The following is an 18,488-nucleotide window of genomic DNA, read 5'->3' on the forward strand; positions in this document are numbered from 1 at the left end:
GGCCGCGAGTCCGGCCGCTCCCGGGCCGCGTGCCGCTGCGGCGCGACTCCCCATCGGAGGCGGCTCCCGGGCGGCGCTGCGCCTGCGCCGCGTCTCACACGTGGGTGCGCCGGCGCCGAGCGGCGCGGTGCCGCGGAGCCATGGGCAAGAGCCGCGCGCGGCGGTTCCGGAGGGTCCCCTTCTCCCCGACCGGCCCCGAGCGGCGCCGCGAGGAGGAGGGCGGCCCCGAGGAGGAGCCGGCGGCGGAGCTGCTGCAGAAGGTGCGGGCGGGAGCGGGGGGAGGGCCCGGGCCGGAGGGGCGGCGGAGGCCGCGCTGGGGCTGTGGAGCGGGGGGCGGTGGGAAGAGGGAGGCGAGGGTTCGGCGCTGCCCGCCGCCGTCCGGCTGACGGCCCGGAGCCTCCCGAGTGCCCGGGGCTGGGCCGCCCTCCGCCGCCGCCCCCTCCCGGCCCTGTCCCGCACGCGGCACGGGAAGGCGGCCCGACCCTGCCGGTGCTCCGCGCCCTGCCCTATGCGCGACTGCTGTCTGTCTGTCTGTCTGGTCGGCCGGCGTGCTGCGGGCATCGAGACGCGGTGCTGGGTGTGGCTGGGGTCAGCCGATCGTCCACCACTCATTAGTTTGGGATTTAAGCGTTACACATGGAAAGCATAGTTGGAACCTTCTTATGTGGGTTGGTTTAGTGTTGAAAGTAAAAGCCCTTTTTCTTTTAGGTGAGTAAGTCCCTTTGTTCACTTCACTCAAGCGACATAGTGCTGCTTGATTATTTCTCTGGACTGACCTATCCACTATTTTAAAAAAGTACACCGATACACCCACGGCAGGGTGAGAGAGCTGAGAGATCCAATTGGTTTTCCTGAGGGAATGCACAGCTTTTCCACGCTGCTGTTTGGCAGGTGTTATCTTCTCTGTTGCATCTCAGCCATCGCTGTGCCCCTTGCAGCCGCTCTGTCATTCCATGGAGTGCAGCCCTGACACCCACCTGGCAGCAGGGCTGTGAGCACTGAGCAGGGCTGCTCCAGTTGTCCCAAGGCAGATATCTCTGGCCTAATGCAAATGTGCAGCTTTGGCTTCTTCAGCTTTTCTTCGTGATGTCATTTTTTATGGCATTGTTTCTGGCAATGTTTCCCCCCCACACTTCTGCATGTGTTTTTAGCAACATAAGTCAGAGGTCCTACTCGTGCCAGCTGGCATCAAGTCTGTGCCTGAGCCAGTGCCTTCTCATTACACACCTGGAACAGGGTTTGTCTGCTCTTAGAGATGACCTCATAACTTAGGCAGAGATTTATAAGCTTGCTCAGGAGCTGAAGGCCCTTGATTTACCTCAGAACTGTGATCTGGAGCCAAAAGGCCACATCCACACCAGACCAGCTGTGTGCCCACTCCCCTGACTCTGTGTCTCTGCAGCTGCAGCACCCCAGCGCCGAGGTGAGGGAGTACGCCTGTGCCAGCATCTCACGGCTGCTGCAGCAGCAGCACGTCATCCCGGCCTTCCTGCAGAGGGACGTCGTCCGCTGCCTGGGCCCCATGCTGCTGGACCGCAGCTTGGCTGTGCGTGAGACGGCGGCGGGTGCCCTCCGGTAAGCTCCAGTCTGCGTTTGGCACTACAGTGAGGGACTCCTGGTGTGGTAAAAAATATATATTATTAAACGCTTCTAGAAAGTCTATCTGATCCAAACAAATGTATTTGTCCTAGAAATCTGAGTGCTTGCGGAGGATTTGAAGTTTGTGATGACATGGTGACCCAGGACGTCATGACACCCCTTGTGGCACTTCTCAAAGAGGTGTGTTTATTCTTGGTCTGTTTTTAAACTGATCTGGCCCTTTACATATCTTTCATTCCAAAGCAGTTCCATTTTTTGTAGCATTTTTAAGATAGATATTTGTAAGAAGTTTTTAGAAGAGTGTTTCAGATCTAATAGCCTCTCCTTATCTTTAGGAGTATTAACTGCTGTACGTTTTGAGTATCTCCCACGTGATACAGAATATATTGCTTTTTTGTCATTAGGATTTGTTAGTAAACCTATAGTACTACAACTCTTGATATATGTAAATCTAAAACACTACAAAATTATGTGCTTCCTGAGCTGGCAATTTGGGTCCATGGTAAGGTGTGTTGCCTGGGTTGGTTTTTTCTTAAGCAGGCTGGAGATTTGGGGTCAGGAATGTCATTTAAGAGTAGCCTGTTCGGTCTGTCAGGATATTTTGCACATATTTATTGTAGTGAGGTTTCTTGGTGAACAGTTTATCTTAATGAAAGCTTAGATTAGAGTTGAGTAGTTACTGCTTTTGTAAAGCAGTGTGTACTTAGCACTGGTTTTTGGTCCAGGTTTGCAGTGCAGTTTGGACACTGCATTGGGTTCTGTCAGCTGCTGTCTTTGTATGAGCAACTTTGAGCAATACCATCATTTTCTGTATGTTTTCTGTGTATTTTAAATACCAGTAATAGTATTACTGTAGAGCACAGCAAGATATATAGCTGAATGAGTCTTTGTGATTAGAACTGCTGAAAATTGCGCAAGAAATTATTAGCAAGAAATGGCTTTTCAGGTTCTAAAATTGTTAAGCATTTCTTTATTAAAAAAAAAAGTGTTCGTGAAGTCTGAATACAAAGCTACTACTGTAGGAGTCTGTTTCTACAGGAGAAAACAAATCAATCATTCAATCCCGCTGTGACCCAGTTTGCACAGTGAACAGAAAACTAGTCTGGTTTTCTGATATTAAACATTTGATGAGAGATTTCTCAATTCCCTCTGCTTTGAACGTTTGAAGTCTTGGCTTTTCTCTTGGCTTGTTTTCAACTCCATTTTACTAATTTGGTTGTAGTGTAGCAATGGACTAGATGCTAACCAGCTCTCCCCGAAGAAACGCAGAGAGATGAACAAAAATTACGTTGAAGATATAGCCAACGAGGCTATCAACTTGCTGTGGAATGTGTGGTGAGTTCTGCATTAGCACTGGCCTCTTAGAAAAGCTAAATGAAATTGCTGCTGAAAGAGCACGGTGGCTGAGGCAGAAAGGAAGCTGCTGTCCTTGCACGAGCAGCTGTGCTCAGTTGCCCACCTGATTTCTGCCTGCAGCTGCTGCGTGTGACATTCGTAGTCGTATGGCAGGTCCACATCTGAAATACAAAAGTAATCCATGATAGAAGATCAGCTCGTAAGTGAAGGAATTTAAAAATACATGAAGGTGCTCTTTAGTTTCTTGCATTGATCATCCTCAGTTGGGGTGCTGTTTTCTGAAAGTTCTGTCATAGACTCTGTGAAGACACTTGTACACTTTGAGTCGGGTGGTGCTGCGTGCAGCCTTGTCAGTGCCTGCTGTAAATACAGGGGGCAGATGTTTGAGCTTTGGTTTGCTTTTCTTACAGCTTACTCCATCTGCAGGTCTTTCCAAAAGTTAGTATTAAGTGTTGGAACAAACTGCCCCGTAGTGACTGAAGCACTCATAGATCTGCATAATTATGTGAGAATATGAGTAGCTCAATTAGTAATCGGCTCTGGAACCACTAAGTAAATGGAGAGTAAATGCATATTTAAATGAAAATCTCTTCTGAAAGTTCTCCGGGAATTTTGTTTTCTCTTCATTTTGTAACAGCTGCACATCTCTGGTCCATAGAGAATCTTGTTTTGTACATTGCAGTATTGCAAAGGAGTTCCCTGTCTGATTGGATGCTGACTTGAGGCCTGATCTGTAAAGTGTGTTTTTGAGGGGTTGAAAGCAGTGCAGGAACTGCTTGCTCAGCACCTTGAATGAACTATGTGGACAATTTTTAGTGGTTTTTTTTTTAATGACAGCTTTTGTAGACACCAGTGCTTTGTAAGAGGAACTGCAGTCATTAAGTGTGCTCTAAATCCCTTTTGTGTGCATTGAACCCTGTGGCTCTGACCATGAACTGCTGGCATCACTGCTAAGTGTGGTGCTGATCAAACTGGGGCTGGCTTTGATGCCCAGGCAGTATTTTCACAAGTGGATTTCTGAATAGCACTGTAGGTAGTTAGGTCCTGTGCCTCCTTTAGTTAGAATTTGTCTTGTTTAATATTTTAGTTGAAAAATTGAAGTAGCTGTGAAAACTTGAAGAGATATGAATTCCACAGTTGATAACAGAAAGAAATGACACGTTTAACACTGTTTTGGTGTACCTTTCTGGATGTCAGGCAGCGGTCATTTTGCAGAGTAAATGACTGCAGTGATAGGAGGGGCAGCAGCCCAGTCTCAGTCGGGATGTGAGGGTGAAGTCATCCACGTGGGCTGGCCGGGGCCCATGGCTGCGTGCTGCCTGCTGTGTTCAGGCTGTCTCTGCTCAAAGAAGGATGTACTTAGCCTGATAAACTCCTGAATAATGTGTGTGAGGAAGCAGCTGTCACAGGGCAGCTTTCCTCAGAGGTATCCTGGGTATCCCAGCCCCTTTTCTTGTGTTTTGTAGGGTTGGCCATGACCGTGATGAGCTCTTTGGCTAATATGTCATTCTTAAGTAGGTCTTAAAACTATAAATGTGAGAAATACCAAGTATGTGTTACTTAAAATTTTGTTAGAATTACTTTCCCCTGGGAAAAGTGTTTTAATTGATCTTTTTTTTTTTTTATGCATTAGTGAATGCAACAGTACAGCAGTATCCATATTCAATAAAGAAGGGTGTCTGGAGGCTGTGCTACATTACATTAAGAAATTTTCCACGAATGTGGATCTGGCTATTTCAGTAGGTAAGTTGTAAAAAGAGGAGGTGGGATCTGAAGATTTGTTTTTTTTCTTTACTGTCTGAATGTAACACTGATGTCAAATGCACTGCATAATGAACCTGCCTTAGTGTTGCTTAAACTGCACACTGGATAGAAAACTTTGAATTCCTTTCTGAACAATACAGTGTTCCGAAATCCAAAAGGGGAATGGAGCCTTGATGGTTACATGGGTGGAAAAGGTCTGTGGAAAGAAAGTGCTTGAGGGAGGTGTATTTTTTATTTTTATTTTTTTCAGTAGATCAAAGTAAATGGTCTATCTGGAAACAAAACAAAAAAATTAAGTGGCTGCTATCACTGTGAATGCATTTTTATTAGTAGCACTGTAATTATGGTCTTATGTAGTCTCAGTGGTGTCTGTGCTTGCAGCATTTTCTTTTTGTATTTTCCTTAATCAGTATATGGCGCAGAAATTGGATTTCATGTAGCTGAAATTGATACAAGTTCTGTGTCCGACAGCACTCTCCTCACTGCCCTGCCTGCAGCATGTTTGCTGAAGTATGTCTGTTAACCTCAGCCACAAATTGTGAAGGATGGTGTCATGCTGTTACAGTATGAAGCTGCATCGCATATTTTTCCTGTGTTTAATTATTCCAACTTTTGGGAATGCGGTGCTTTCTTGTTAGGAGACTGAAATTTACTATTGGATTTGTTAATTAATTATTGCTTTTTTCCTTTGCTGCAGCAAATTGCTTACAGGCAGTGACAGAAGATAATCCAGATCTCCTTTCTTCATTCAATGCCTCTATGCAGCAAGTCTTGGAAACAGTGATGCTGTGTCCAGAGAGCACAATGAAGCACATCCTTTTGAGAACACTGATAGCAGGTAGGGTGTCTGAGGCAGTCCTTCTGTTGTTCTGGGTGGCACAAGAGGTAAAGGAGGGTGGGAGGGCTGGAAGGCTTCCTCTTCTCACCTTCACATCCACTTGTGATGATGTGCTGACATTAGCTGTAAGCAGTGCTTGCAGAGTTGGTTCATGAAGTTATTTCTTCCTCTTAGGATTGTGTTTGTACTGAAGTGAAATGTAGAGCTACATGTCTGTAAAGAATCGTCTGCAATGCTTGATTCTGAGTTTGTTACTCTGGTCATCCACTTTAAATGTTCATTTGCTTTTCACAAGTCAAATGAGTCAGTAATAAGTAGTACAGGAATTGTTTTGATCTTACCTCAAGTACGGGTTTTTTTTACTTCAGATTTTCTCCCTTGTTCTCTGTTCCTCAACTGCTCAACCATGGTGACTTTTAGTACTGGAGTGCAATAAATGAGTTTAATTTTGAGAATCCTCAGAAATAATTATCTTGTGGATTTGAATTTTTTTTCCTAAAGGTAAAAGTGTCAACATAACTTCTTATAAATACTGTGTGCATTCTTACATACTGGAATTTCCCTGAGCTTCAGGCGTGAATATTGGGCAGTTATTACATAGCAGTGTATGGAGTGCTACAAAGAAAAATGCAAATCTGCGGAGAAAAGGCTTGTGGACTCATACAGAAATACAAGCCGTAACTATTGTAACTCATGCAGGCCGTGTCTTCACAAAATATACGGCTCTTACAGAGCTGGGATTTGACAATTTAATGCATTTTCGTGTTTCAACATTTCATATATAGGCACCATCTGGAATATCAAGGAAACCATTCCACCAGGCAGCCTGGGAAGCATGGTTAATGCAATCCTGAAGATTTTCTCAGAATCATTAGCAATAGATGCTGGTGAAACAATTATTCGTATGAATGAAGCTGAAAAAAACAGATTAAAAGCTGCTGCAGAGGCAGAAACTGAGGAAAACGTGATTGATGTTACGAACAACTGTGCTATAAGTGAAGATGATGGCATGGAAGAAATATCTAAAGGAAAAGGCAGTGGAGAACATGACATCTCAGACCTGCTTCCAGTAAGTGCGGCTGGCTGGCTCTGGGAGCTTTGTGCCTTTGCATGGCTGTTGCTGTGTAGTGTTTGCCAGGGTAACTAGCTGCTACAGTCACTAATCTCAACTCCCAAATGGCTTGTCTGTTTTAGTTCAGACTTCAGAGCTGAGCATGGAGAATTTCAGCACAAGTTGTTCAAATGTGGTCAAGTTGAGCAACACATAAGGAAAGCACATTTCCATTTTGTCGGCTAGTGGGAAGTGTAGGCTTATCTGACTCTTTTACCTCTAGCTAGTGCAGGAAGTCCTGAGTCCTGTGTAAGGTGAGTGTGGTGTTTAATGGCTTTAAGTGTTCAGTGGAGATTGTAGAGAGATAATAAATGCATTCACTGTTCTGTTTGTGAAAAATAAAATAGAAATAAATATTTCTGCTAGGACTTTAGGTAACATCTTAGTAATCTTTTCCATTACAACTTTAGTTCAGATGAAATTTTTAAAAGTAACATTTGATCCCTAGTAGAGATGGTCATCTGAAATATCAGTCAGAGAGATGATAGGCAGATAGATCTTAATGTTTTTTCTAAGCTTTGCTGAGGGGTAAGAAGAGGAATGGCTGGGTTGTATTTTTTACTGGCAGTCTAGATGCTGTAAATTCCACTGATATGTTGTTTTCCAGAATTAAATTTTGCATCTTTTTTTTCTTTAGTCTGATAAATGGGAGCTGAAAGAAGTGACAGCCTTACTGATGGCTCAGCAGACTGCTCTGGAAATCATTGTTAATATGTGCTGCAGCGAAGGTTTGTAGGAATCTCCCCCTCCACTGCAAGTGGTGGCGTGGCTTTTGTTTCTGGGATAAGTCATGTTTAGTTTGCCATTTGGTGATCTTAGCCTTTAAGGTGAATTTGCATAGAATTGCCATTCCTGCCTGATGCCCTCATCTGGTTGAGAATCACAGTAATTAATTCTGTTACTTATTTAAGTATTTTTGTCACTTAAATAGCTTCTACTACTTACACATTTTGCATGTTACTGCACGTACCATATGATTTAAAGGGAAGGCTTTGTTCTGAGTGCTTGTGCCAAATATATATTTCCTAAAACAGTCCTGCAACAAGTTCTTTGATTCAGTTAGAGTGCAGTCTGAGTGTTAATCTGATACAATATTGAGGTGAATCCTGTTACAGCAATGGGGTGTCTATTTTTTTTAAGGAGAGAATTCTTCTAGTTTTGATTAAATTACTGCATATCTTACATTTAATACTACCTGTGTGGCAGAAGAAGTAGAGGTGGCTTTTGCATGAAACTCCAGCAGCAGCAGTGCAGATGTAGACTGTTGAGAGCGCTGCCATGATCAGCTGCTTTTTTTTTTTAAAAGAAAAATGCTGGAGGGGGAGTAGGAAAAAGGTACAGGAGATCTTTTTTGAACTCTGATAATCAACATGTTGATGGCTTTTCTTCAAATCCACGGGGAGACAAATAAGTGATTCACAAATTCTGTTTAAAAACAAGAAAACTATGAATTCTAGTCACTAACACAATTTGTGAGGCTGATGTAAAAGTACTCATATAGGAGATGTCTTTGTAGGTAAATCTTTTCACATCCTAATAAAATCCAGAGTAATGCCCAGGTATTCGCATTGGGGATTTTTTTCTTTTATGGCAGAAGGAAATTCTTCGCCTTATATGTGAAGCTTTTTTTGTAACTGTGTTTCTCATCTAATGAGCTGTAATTCATAAGCTCTCCCCTTTAATTGGAAAATCTCTTGTAGATAAGTTGCATATTCTACCATTCACTCAGTGTAAGGTAAAGTTGACTGTGGTGTATTTCACTGCAGAACTTCACCCATACATGGGCAGAGAAAACTGTAGTCAGTAGAAATTAAGAGGAATCCAGAGGCAGCTGTTGATTTAATTTTCAGGTTATTTGATGACTAAAATAGCTTTTGCCATTATGCCGGCTTGATGAAAACATTCAGTTTGCCACACACCTAAGGGAAATAGCCAGGTTGGCAAATAGGTGTTTTTTTTAACTGAGTACTGGCTGGCATCTGGGAGGAGAAACAGTACTCTCATCCTTAGCAGGCATGGAGGAAGCAGTCAGGATTGTTGTCCAAAGTTCACAGGTTGCCAGCCCTAGTTAGGATAGGATTGCCATAGGAAATGCTCCTGTATTTCCGAGAACATTACAAGAAACCTGATCTTAGTTGTGGGTGATCCAGTTTCTGCTCTCTGAGCTGTGATACCGCTGCTGTTGTTTTTGTTGCTGAACTGCTAGGTCAGCTAGCACAGTGGTCATTTAATTTTCAGAGATTTTTTCTTTCTTTGCTTTAAGATGCTGCTTCTAAAAAAAAAAACACCAAAAAACCGCTTCCATCTGCAAGAAACGTATTGAGAAGGAGGTGTCAGCTTTATCTGCATGTTTGCTCTTGCACTGAGGCAGGGCCTTGTTGGTAGAACGTGAAAGATGACGTGTTTTCTCATGCAGAAAGTAGTAACACCAGTGCATCGTAGGGGTGGAATTATCTGGGTGTTACCATAAGCAAAATAATGACCATGTGATCAGGTGGTCACAGCCTAACAAGCTACTTTGCATCATGTGAACAGTAGTCATCACCTTTTAAATAAAGTCTTAGAAGTTACTGAATGCAGGTGCTCAATGGAGGTGAAGTACAATAAGAGAGTAAAGAATGTATTTTAAGTGAATGACTTTACTTCTTGCCACAGAAGTGCATGGCTACCACACTAGTCTCCATAGGGACTAGATGACACATTAGTCTTTTGTCAAACAAAATTACATGAAGGTAGATATTAATATGTATAATTTTGTCACGTTAGTTAAAAATCCTGACCTTTTAACAGAGGCAGAAATTTCATCCCTCAGTGAGGAGGATCATTCCTACTGGTAGACTTGGAATTTGTGTAAACACCAATTGTGCACTGGTTAAAATGTAACCAGATCTGAAACATTAGATAGCTTACTGTAAATGGATGTGGATGTAGGAATACCGGGTTAAATGTAAGTGATGGACTTGTGCTCATCAGGCCCAGGCTACTTTTTGCCACGGACACATTATTTACTTTGTTGTAGCTGTGCCCACTGATATCCTTACTTCAACACCTCTCCCCACAGCTGTTCCCACAGAAAATATCAACCCAGTTTAACTTACATATTTGTACTTCTAATTTACTTAAAATATGTTGTCTGAAAAAGCTGTCAGAGGTTGATTTAGATTGCTTTGGCTGGCTTTGTTGTCATGATTTCCTTTTCACTAGCTTTCTGTGAGAACAGCACCACCTTCATCCAACCCCATTAGTGCCCAGTTAGAAGAGGTCTCTCTGTGACTTAAGCATTCTTAGAACAGTTGCCTTAATCTGATTACAGGTATTACAAAGGTTAAACGAATGTGTGTGCATGGTTGAATCTATCTCAAAAAGCAAATTGGTACAGTCCAAGTTAAAATCTTAGTAAATGTTTAATGTTTCTCAAGAAATGCTTCTTTTTTGCCTTATCTGATATCTTTAGGTAAAGCGTAGTTAACACCTGAGGATGAGGTGTCTGTGTTTGGAGAATCTCCTTCATAAGAGTACATGTTCCATGAGTGAATATAAAATAAATAATTTTTTTAGTGTGACAGTTTAAACAAAAGTGGTACCACGTTTGTAACTGTGGCTTAATGGTTCTTGGGCTACGTGGATTTCATTAGGGCACTGGAACTAAAGACTTAAACCAAGAACTGGAGCCAGGTATAATTCAGTAGTGGGGTCACATTTACAAACTTTTCTTCTGCTTTCAGATCCCTCTGATGATGAGTGGGAAGAGCTCTCCAGCAGTGATGAAAGTGACCTGTTTATGGAAAACTCATACAGTGAGGGCAGTGGGCTGCTGATGTCACCCCTGTGCCTCTCTGCTGAGGTTCACTCAGCATTTCTGAACAACCTCATTCCAAAGAAGGTATTTTCTTTTGTTTCCAATATGTGCTACGTTCTCTCATTTGTTTCCAGTTTCTCTCCTAAGTTAGGCAAACTAATCTCTCCACTCCGCTTGGAGAAGGTGAAATTCATTTAAAGACAGTTTAGCTTTTTTGTTATTTTGGTTTTTGTTTTCTCCTGGAGATGTAGCAGCATTTCATGGGTTGTCTTTGTCTGAATAACGTAAGTTGGAATAGAAGATTCTTTCAGAACCTTTGTGCTTTGTTGTTTCTTGTTTGGTTTTTGGCCATTTTGTTGTGTTATAATTAATTTGGCTTTTTCAAAATACAAAGGTTATTTCTTGATTTGGTTGTGAAAGAGATGACCTGCAAAAAGAAAGGGAAGCTTAATTAGAAGCTTGGCTGCCAAATGTTCATGTTAGCTGAGGGAACTGGAAGTAACCTGTGTGAATGACAGTAGTCAGCACTGAAAAAATGCACGTTCCTCTTTTACCCTATTTAATACGTGCTGTCTGAAGTACAATATCTGACACTGACAAAAATTAAATTGTTCTTGTTCCGGAATTGTTTTGGTCATTGCTATATAGGGTTGTAAATACAAAATCCCTGATCTCAACCCAATTATTAGTGTGAGTCAGCATTCACTTGAGGTGAAAACTTTCAGGGCTTTTTGTACTCAGTAGCAGGCAGTGTGAGCTTCATGTTAAGGTATTTTAAATTTGCAGTCATCTGAGAATTCTGCGAGAGAGTTTGTGACAAGAGAGATTTAAAAAAATGAAAAAGAATAGTAGAGATCTAGAAGATCACCTGATGCACAGTACAGTTAGATACTTAAGAAAAGCTGTGCTAAACCTGTGTTTGATTGCTCGTTTTTGAGTGACTGAGGAAGATTCTAGCATTTTTAGCATGTGAGTGCTTGTTACCCTCAAAGCTTTGAGGACAGTCAAATATGAAATACATTTACTTGAGGTATCTGTTTGATATTAAGCTGAAAATTCAATCTTCCCATCCCCATGCTGTAGAGAAGAAAAACAAAAGCTTTCTTGCTAAACCTTTCTTTTTCCCCTCCCCAGATTCTTGAAAAAACTGCTTTTCCGAACAGTGTTGCTCTAGACATCTGTATGCACAATCCGTCTTGGAAACCGTTAATTAAAAAGTAGGAATTTCATTGTCTCTCTTACTACTTTTCATATATACTCAGTTTTAGAGCTCTTAGAAGGACTGTTCATCTTTGGGTTACTTGTAAGATCTGGAAAATGGCAGATCTGATGCTTCATTTTCAATGAAGAGATGCAGATCTTTGGGTGAACCGCACACCAGATCACATCCTTACTTAATTCAAGATCCTTCTCTGCATTTCTGCATTTATTTACAAAGGTCTGCTAAGTGCACCTTTTGTTTTCATTTCAGACTGAACACAGTGCAGTGTAGAGCTTTAACCTGTCTTCATAGCATTTTGTTGGTGTCAGATGTGGATTGCCTTGGAGGAGCCTCAGCACTTCAGTCACTTGCACAACATCTCTCACAGCTGATCTTTTCTAAAACAGGTAAGGTGTTCAGAGGCTTGCTGGCCTATCATATAGGTCTAAAGTAGCCACTATGCATATTAGGTTTTATTGCCATTTTATTAATAATTGTATTGCATTAATCTTTCAAAATAAGATACTGAGTATCAGAAACATGCTGACAGAGCAGTGTACAGTGGTATAGTGTGCTTACTCAAGTTGAATCTTGAGCAATTACACTTCTAATGCAAGACTGCATTATGTCTATGTGTGCAAGAAGAAAATCACGAAGTTAGCGGATGAATCTTCCCTTGCTGTGAGACCAAAACTGTTTGCTTGAATATATTAGTGATAATAGCAGTTGTTCATCAATCTGCTGTGTCATGGGAAAGATGGGACCTTTTCCCTTTCAATGTGGAAACACTCATGGGGGGGGAAGAGTATCCAGGACAGTCTGTCACATCATTTTTTCTAGGAATTTTTTGAAATAATGGTGAAAGTGGCTGTTGCAAAGATCTCCAGAATGCATGTGCATACTGCAGTAGGAAAGATGGCAGCCTTCTTGTCTCCAGGACATGCGTTATGCATGTGATTGCACAGCTTTATTGGAACCATTTTTATAGTGAGGAAATGTGCGTAAGAAAACGACTTCATGTTATGATGGTGGTTCAGTTTGAATGGAGAAGTCAATAAACTGGATAATTTAGTTTTGCTAAAAATGATGCTGGTTTAGAATATCAAATATATCCTGGTGAATACTATCATGTATCCACTGCAATTCATCCAAGACATGTTATTTCATAGAGATACTGTGATGGTTTCCCTGTAGATCTGCTAGTATCCACACTGGATAGCCTAGTGCAGGTACATGGCAGTTAGCATTTCCAGCTACCTCTTGCAGTCCCTTAGATCAGATCATAGTCATTCACATAGCACTGCTGGACCACTTACTATATGATTTCTGTTACTAATAGTAGAGAAGCTGAACCAAGACTTTAAATAAACTACTGTTTCCAACTCAGTGATCTGGTTCCCTGGTAAGCTGCTTCATTCAAACTGTTCTACTAATGTGTTTTTAAGGTCAGTGATATGGCTCCTCAGTAAATCAGAGATATTCTTAGAGACTGAAGGAACCTGCCAAATGTATTTCCTAAGATGGATCTGAAGTCTAGCATAGGCATAGCCTTTGTCATTTCTTGTCTTTTAAAAGCTTGATCAGTTTTCCTCCCTTCCTTCAAGTGACTTCATTTGTAACCACAAATATGGTGTATGCAGTCCTTATTTGTTGTGTAGTGTGATGCTGCATTGTTGTTTGAGGATGCATCTGCATCAAAACACACTTTTTTTTTCTTCTAAATGTCATACTAAAATATTTTTAAATGTCATATTAAAAGCATGTGATATGATTACAGTGCTTGAAAAAAACCAAAATGCAGGAAATGACAATAAATGTAAAACATAAGCAAGATTTCACATTATAGTTGGAATAGTCAGGATGTTCTTAAGTGAAACTGGAGAAATGACAAGCTGAAGACAGAGGGTCTGCAATTAGTTTAAATATTTTGTTAGTAATTAGATGCTAACTAATGGAAGCTGTTAGAGCTGATAAGTCACCAAGTGCTTAGAAGGAATTTTGTGGTTTACAAGTTGAAGAAAGGAAATAAAGATCGAGTTGCTTAGGTGGGAGAGGTGGAGATGCATATTAAGTTAGCAAGAGTTTCTGCTTCTGGAATAGTCCAGAAAATTGCAACACCTTAAAGAAAAAATAAAAAGCTTTGAAGAAGCAGAACGTGCACTGAAGGTGATGGCTCCTACTGATGAATTTGTAGTTAACAGGAATAATGCACTGTTTGATTTGTACATTTCTGAAAGGTTGTTAAACCACTGGAAAGCATGCTCTTTACATGAGTTGGAAAGAGCCCAGTGTTCTGAGTGCCTAAAAAAGCCTATTTAGAAGAAAGGAGTTAAAGAACTCAGTCAGCTTCTGTAATTTTCTCAGTTCCTGTAATATGGCCACGTGACACATGGTTTTCAGGCTTCTATTCTGACTGTGGTGTCAGAACAGTCTTAACAAGCATCTTAATCAGGATGTCCTGAAACACACTCTGCACCTTCAGTAAGGGTGTGGGTGACACCGAGCTGTGTGGTGCAGCTGACCTGCGCAAGGGGTGGGATGCCATCAGAGAAACCTGGATAGACTCCAGCAGTGGGTCCAAGTAAACCCCATGAGGTTCAGCAAACCCAAGTGCAAGGTCTTGCACCTGAGTCACAGCAGCCCCTGTATCAGTACAGGCTGGAGGGTGGAAGGGTGGAACACAGTCCTGCGGAAAAGGACTTGGGTGGATGTCAAGCAGGACGTGAGCCAGCAATGTTCCCTTACAGGCCAGAAAGCCAACTGTATCCTGGGCTGCATCAAAAGAAGAGTGGCCAGCAGGGCACGGGAGGTGATCCTGCCCCTCTGCTCTGCACAAGTTTTAGATTTGATAACAAGAAAAATGTTTTCAAGAGAAGAGTGAAGCACTGGCACAGGTTGCCCAGGGAAGTGGTGGGTGCTCCATCGCTGGAGACACTTAGGGTTGGAATGCATGGGGCTCTGAGCACCTCATGGAGCTGTAGGTATCCCTGTAATTGCAGGGGAGTTGGACTAGATGGCCTTTGAGGGTTCCTTCACACAAACAATTCTGTGAAAATAAGTGCCATGGAAGAACAATATATCTAATTTTCAGATAGAATTACTACTGAATCTAAAAAATCACTGTGGTTGCAACTACAAAGATCAGTTACTGAAAATCTAGTTTTTCCTGGTTTTGGTAGTACCTGAAGGAAAAAGTTAAGGATTAAGGAATTCATGCATTTTGTATCCTTATCTGCTCATTTAACTTTTGGCTTTGGGTGCAATTCTTTAACAGAACTCCTTGAAGATGCAGAATTCTTGGAAGCCATAACCAGTGCTTTGAGGGCTCTCTTACAAACAATGGCATCGAAGAACATATCCCAGGTAAGAGGTATCAAGCTCAAATGTTCCAGTAGGTTCATAGACCTTACAGGAATGCTTTGCTGTATAAACAGGTGAAATGTTTAAAAATTAAAATAGCAATAAAAACTTTGGGTGAGATGGTTAGAATGACAAGTACGTTATCTGCTAACACCACCTGGACATATGGATTCTTTATTTCCTGATGTCACCCAGTTGAAGCTGGTCTTTCTAGAATGTTTGTTGGACTTGAATTAAATATCCAGCATTGGGCATGAGCTAACTATAGAAATGAAGCCTAGTGATTTGTTATACAAGATGTAATACTAGGTGGGCTGCTGGTCCTTTCTGGCTATAAACTGAAATACGAGTTTCTATAAGTTGTAACGAGCTGGATAGCTAATGAGCTGTGTAGATTTGTGAAAATCCCTTTTGGCTCAGAACTTCTTTCCTTCAGCTTCATAAAGCTTTAGTTAAGTTCTGAAAGAAACACCTTATGAATTTGAAAGGAAAAGTTTAACTGTTCTCTTACTGATTAGACTTCCAAGAATCCATGTACCCTTCATAATATAGGAATTTCTGTTTTCCTATTACAGATTTGCCTGAGTGTTGTGTAGAAGCACATTACTTACATTTCATATTTTAAAGTTTCTCTGGAAATGTTAATACATATCTCTTTTTTTTCCCTTTCTTTCTTCTCCCTTGCTGATCAGTGTATGACTCCTGAGCAGCTCCTGGCTTTATGTGAAGCAAGTATTCACAGCAGCAATGCCAGTGTGAGAGTGAACGTAGTGAGCATCCTTGGAATTTCTGGCAGCGTCTTGGCCAAAGCACAGGATACAGCTGAAACGCTAAAGGTGAGAAGGCCTTTGTGTGGCAAGCCTGAAACTTTGATACTTTAAAAAATTTTCTTATGCAGCGTTTGAAAACTCAATTTTTCTTTCTTGTATTTAGATGATCGGAAAATTTCTTCTTGAGGTGGCTATGAAGGAGTCTTCTCTTGTGGTAGCAGGGGAAGCCTTGGATGCCCTTTTTGATGTATTTGCAGATGGTAAAGAAGCAGAAAAAGCAGCAGTGCAGATGAAGTTGCTTCCAGCACTGAAAGAATTTCAACCAGTGTTCAAAATGAGGGTAGGCATCAGATGCAGCCAGCTTGGTGTCTCAGCTTGCTGCGTGGGTTCAGGTTTGTAATTTAGGCTGCTAGGAGAGATAATTAAGCAGAAATGTGTGACTTTATGAGATGATGGGGAAAAAAAACGAAAGCAAATAATTAAATTCATGCTATTCTGCTTTAGAGAAACCAAATGCACTCACCTTGCAGTTTACAGAATCATTAAGGTAACAGCATTGCATTGCAACATCTATGATGTGCAAATGATTATTTTTTCTGAAACTCTTGTGGAAATAATCCTTCAGATGTCTCTGGAAAAGAGCAGCTAATTTGTTGGGAAGGAGAAGTCCCTTCAGAATTTACATTCACATCTTCTGGTTTTAACTTGCAGTAGTTGCATGTGGATTTTTGTTCTGTTGTTGGTTAATTATCCTGTATTTCCAAGAGCTGTACAGCTAAAATCGTAAGCTGTAATTTTAAGTGTAGCTTTGACTTAAATAGAGAATGGCTTTCAGTGCATTATTTCTTAGTTGGATGAAGTCTGAGGAGTGACTTTCGTAGTCCTATCACTAAGCACGTATGGATATTTGACAGGACTACAGTCATTTGATCAGTTAGCTGTGTAAGATCTTTAATATGAAAAGCAGTTAGTAAGTGCATGTTTTAGATTTAGGAGTGAAATAGGATCCAATTGTAGCCTAGTTTTAAGCAGAAATGTACTGGAGTGAAGTGACTTGCAGAAATATTTGCTAGTGGTGAATGTGCACACATGAACGCGTTGGTGTTGTCAAAACACATGCACAGCATGGCTTGTTACAGAACCTCTAAATGTTACCAGCTTCTGGGGACCTGATAGGAAAAGCTTCTCCATTAATGAAAGTATGTGTTTTTTGGTTTTTCAGATACGAAAAGAAGGCAAGGGACAATATAGTACAGATCAGCTTTGTGTTCTTGACAACGTGAAGATGAATTTGAGAAGATTCATTGCATATCAGGAGACATTAGGCAAAAACCCTACTTGAAACATCGAGGAACTTTAAGGTTTCTTTATCGAAAAATGTTTTCCAAAAATATACTAAAATGTATTGAGAAAAGCAGTTTTGCTTTCATGTTAATATTAGGGTTTTTAATGTTCAGTATTTTATACTTCTGGGATGATGCAATGAGGAGGTCACATCAACATAAAAATGCACAGCATATTTTGAGTTCAAATGTTAGCAGTGATGATAAGTGCTCTTGCAGTCCTGAGATCAGCAAAAAGCACCACTGTCATTGTTAGAAATCTTCATGTATCCTGGCAGAAAACTACAATTGCATGACAAAGTAATTTAAGGAATATTCTCAGTTATGTGCCAGATTAAGGCAGGGAGGCTTAAGGTATTTTGAGGGAATTAAGCAGTGATGGGATGTTGGTATTTGCTGTTTGCCTTTACCTGTTTGTAGCTTTGCACAGGCACTTATGGCAAGCTTCCCAAGGAAAGTGTGTGATAAGTGTGTAGATTACTTTCAGCACTTGGACCTGTTACTTCTTGAGGCTTGTCACGGAGGGAACTGTTTCAGATTCATTTATGACAAATTTGGTATTTTGGCTTTTTACTGTAGAAATCAGTCTTGAAAGGATGCTGCTCCATCTTTGTGATTTGATTGCTATTTCTGAGAATCAAGTCTCCCAGTTTACATTCTTCCTTGTAATTCTGCATCTGGGTGAATTTGATTTCAGCAAAGTAATGAACCTAATAAAATATTTTTATACTGAAGTATTATCTAGAGTAATTTTGTACTTACTGAAAATCTTTTAAAATATTTGTGATAGAGATTTTTAAGCTGTGCGATACTGAAACTATTTTCAAAAACTGTCACGGATTCATGAAGGTTTTATATGTACTTCCATGTATCAAAAGCTGTGGTTTTGTTTCTGTGTACAGGATACCCTCAGACACTTCTTTTTCTATCTACTTTTTTAAGAAAAGCATTTTGTTGTGCTGATTTTTGAAAAGGGACTTTTTATCCCTCCTCCACCATTAGCATAACCATCTAGATTTTGACAGAATTTTCCCCATGGTGTTAAGCAAGGAACTGCAAAGACAAAATTTGCTCAGCTTGTTAGACTTCAGTCTGTGAGGCTGGAAAGCAGGCTCTGGAGCTGGATGGATAACTTGAAAATTGATTTTACAGAATTCTGACACACGATATTTGGCCAAGTGCAAGCAAGAGGATGTGAGAAATGAGTTTTAAGCAGCTGCACTGCCAGAAAGTCCCATTGTTGCTGTTTCTTTTCAGAAGTTCAATTAAATGTGTGATGTGATGCCTGCTAATGAAACGAGTGAGGGTGTGTGGACAACTGGGGAGTATCTAGGGCAGTTGGCCTGG

General features: G+C 41.1%; 1 protein-coding gene across 2 annotated transcripts; it reads left to right on the forward strand.

The window, feature by feature from the left end:
• Positions 1 to 140: 140 nt before the first annotated feature.
• On the forward strand, positions 141 to 17,875 carry HEATR3 (HEAT repeat containing 3). 2 transcript variants are annotated; one of them, XM_042877174.1, is made up of 15 exons: positions 141 to 260; positions 1,403 to 1,575; positions 1,692 to 1,779; positions 2,822 to 2,934; positions 4,589 to 4,698; positions 5,417 to 5,557; positions 6,343 to 6,626; positions 7,306 to 7,396; positions 10,394 to 10,551; positions 11,602 to 11,684; positions 11,939 to 12,075; positions 14,943 to 15,031; positions 15,721 to 15,864; positions 15,962 to 16,138; positions 17,021 to 17,875. In XM_042877174.1, exons 1-15 carry the CDS (start codon positions 141 to 143, stop codon positions 17,138 to 17,140), a joined length of 2,028 nt encoding a protein of 675 aa, XP_042733108.1. In that variant the 3' UTR covers positions 17,141 to 17,875. The 2 variants fall into 2 exon arrangements, with proteins under 2 accessions (XP_042733108.1, XP_042733109.1); XM_042877175.1 differs by lacking the exon at positions 141 to 260 and having other exon boundaries at positions 1,438 to 1,575; positions 15,962 to 16,190; positions 17,021 to 17,139.
• Positions 17,876 to 18,488: the final 613 nt, after the last annotated feature.

Source organism: Lagopus leucura, unplaced genomic scaffold (assembly GCF_019238085.1).
Source record: "Lagopus leucura isolate 7727_CA_CO unplaced genomic scaffold, USGS_WTPT01 Super-Scaffold_100017, whole genome shotgun sequence".
Lineage (NCBI taxonomy): Eukaryota > Metazoa > Chordata > Aves > Galliformes > Phasianidae > Lagopus > Lagopus leucura.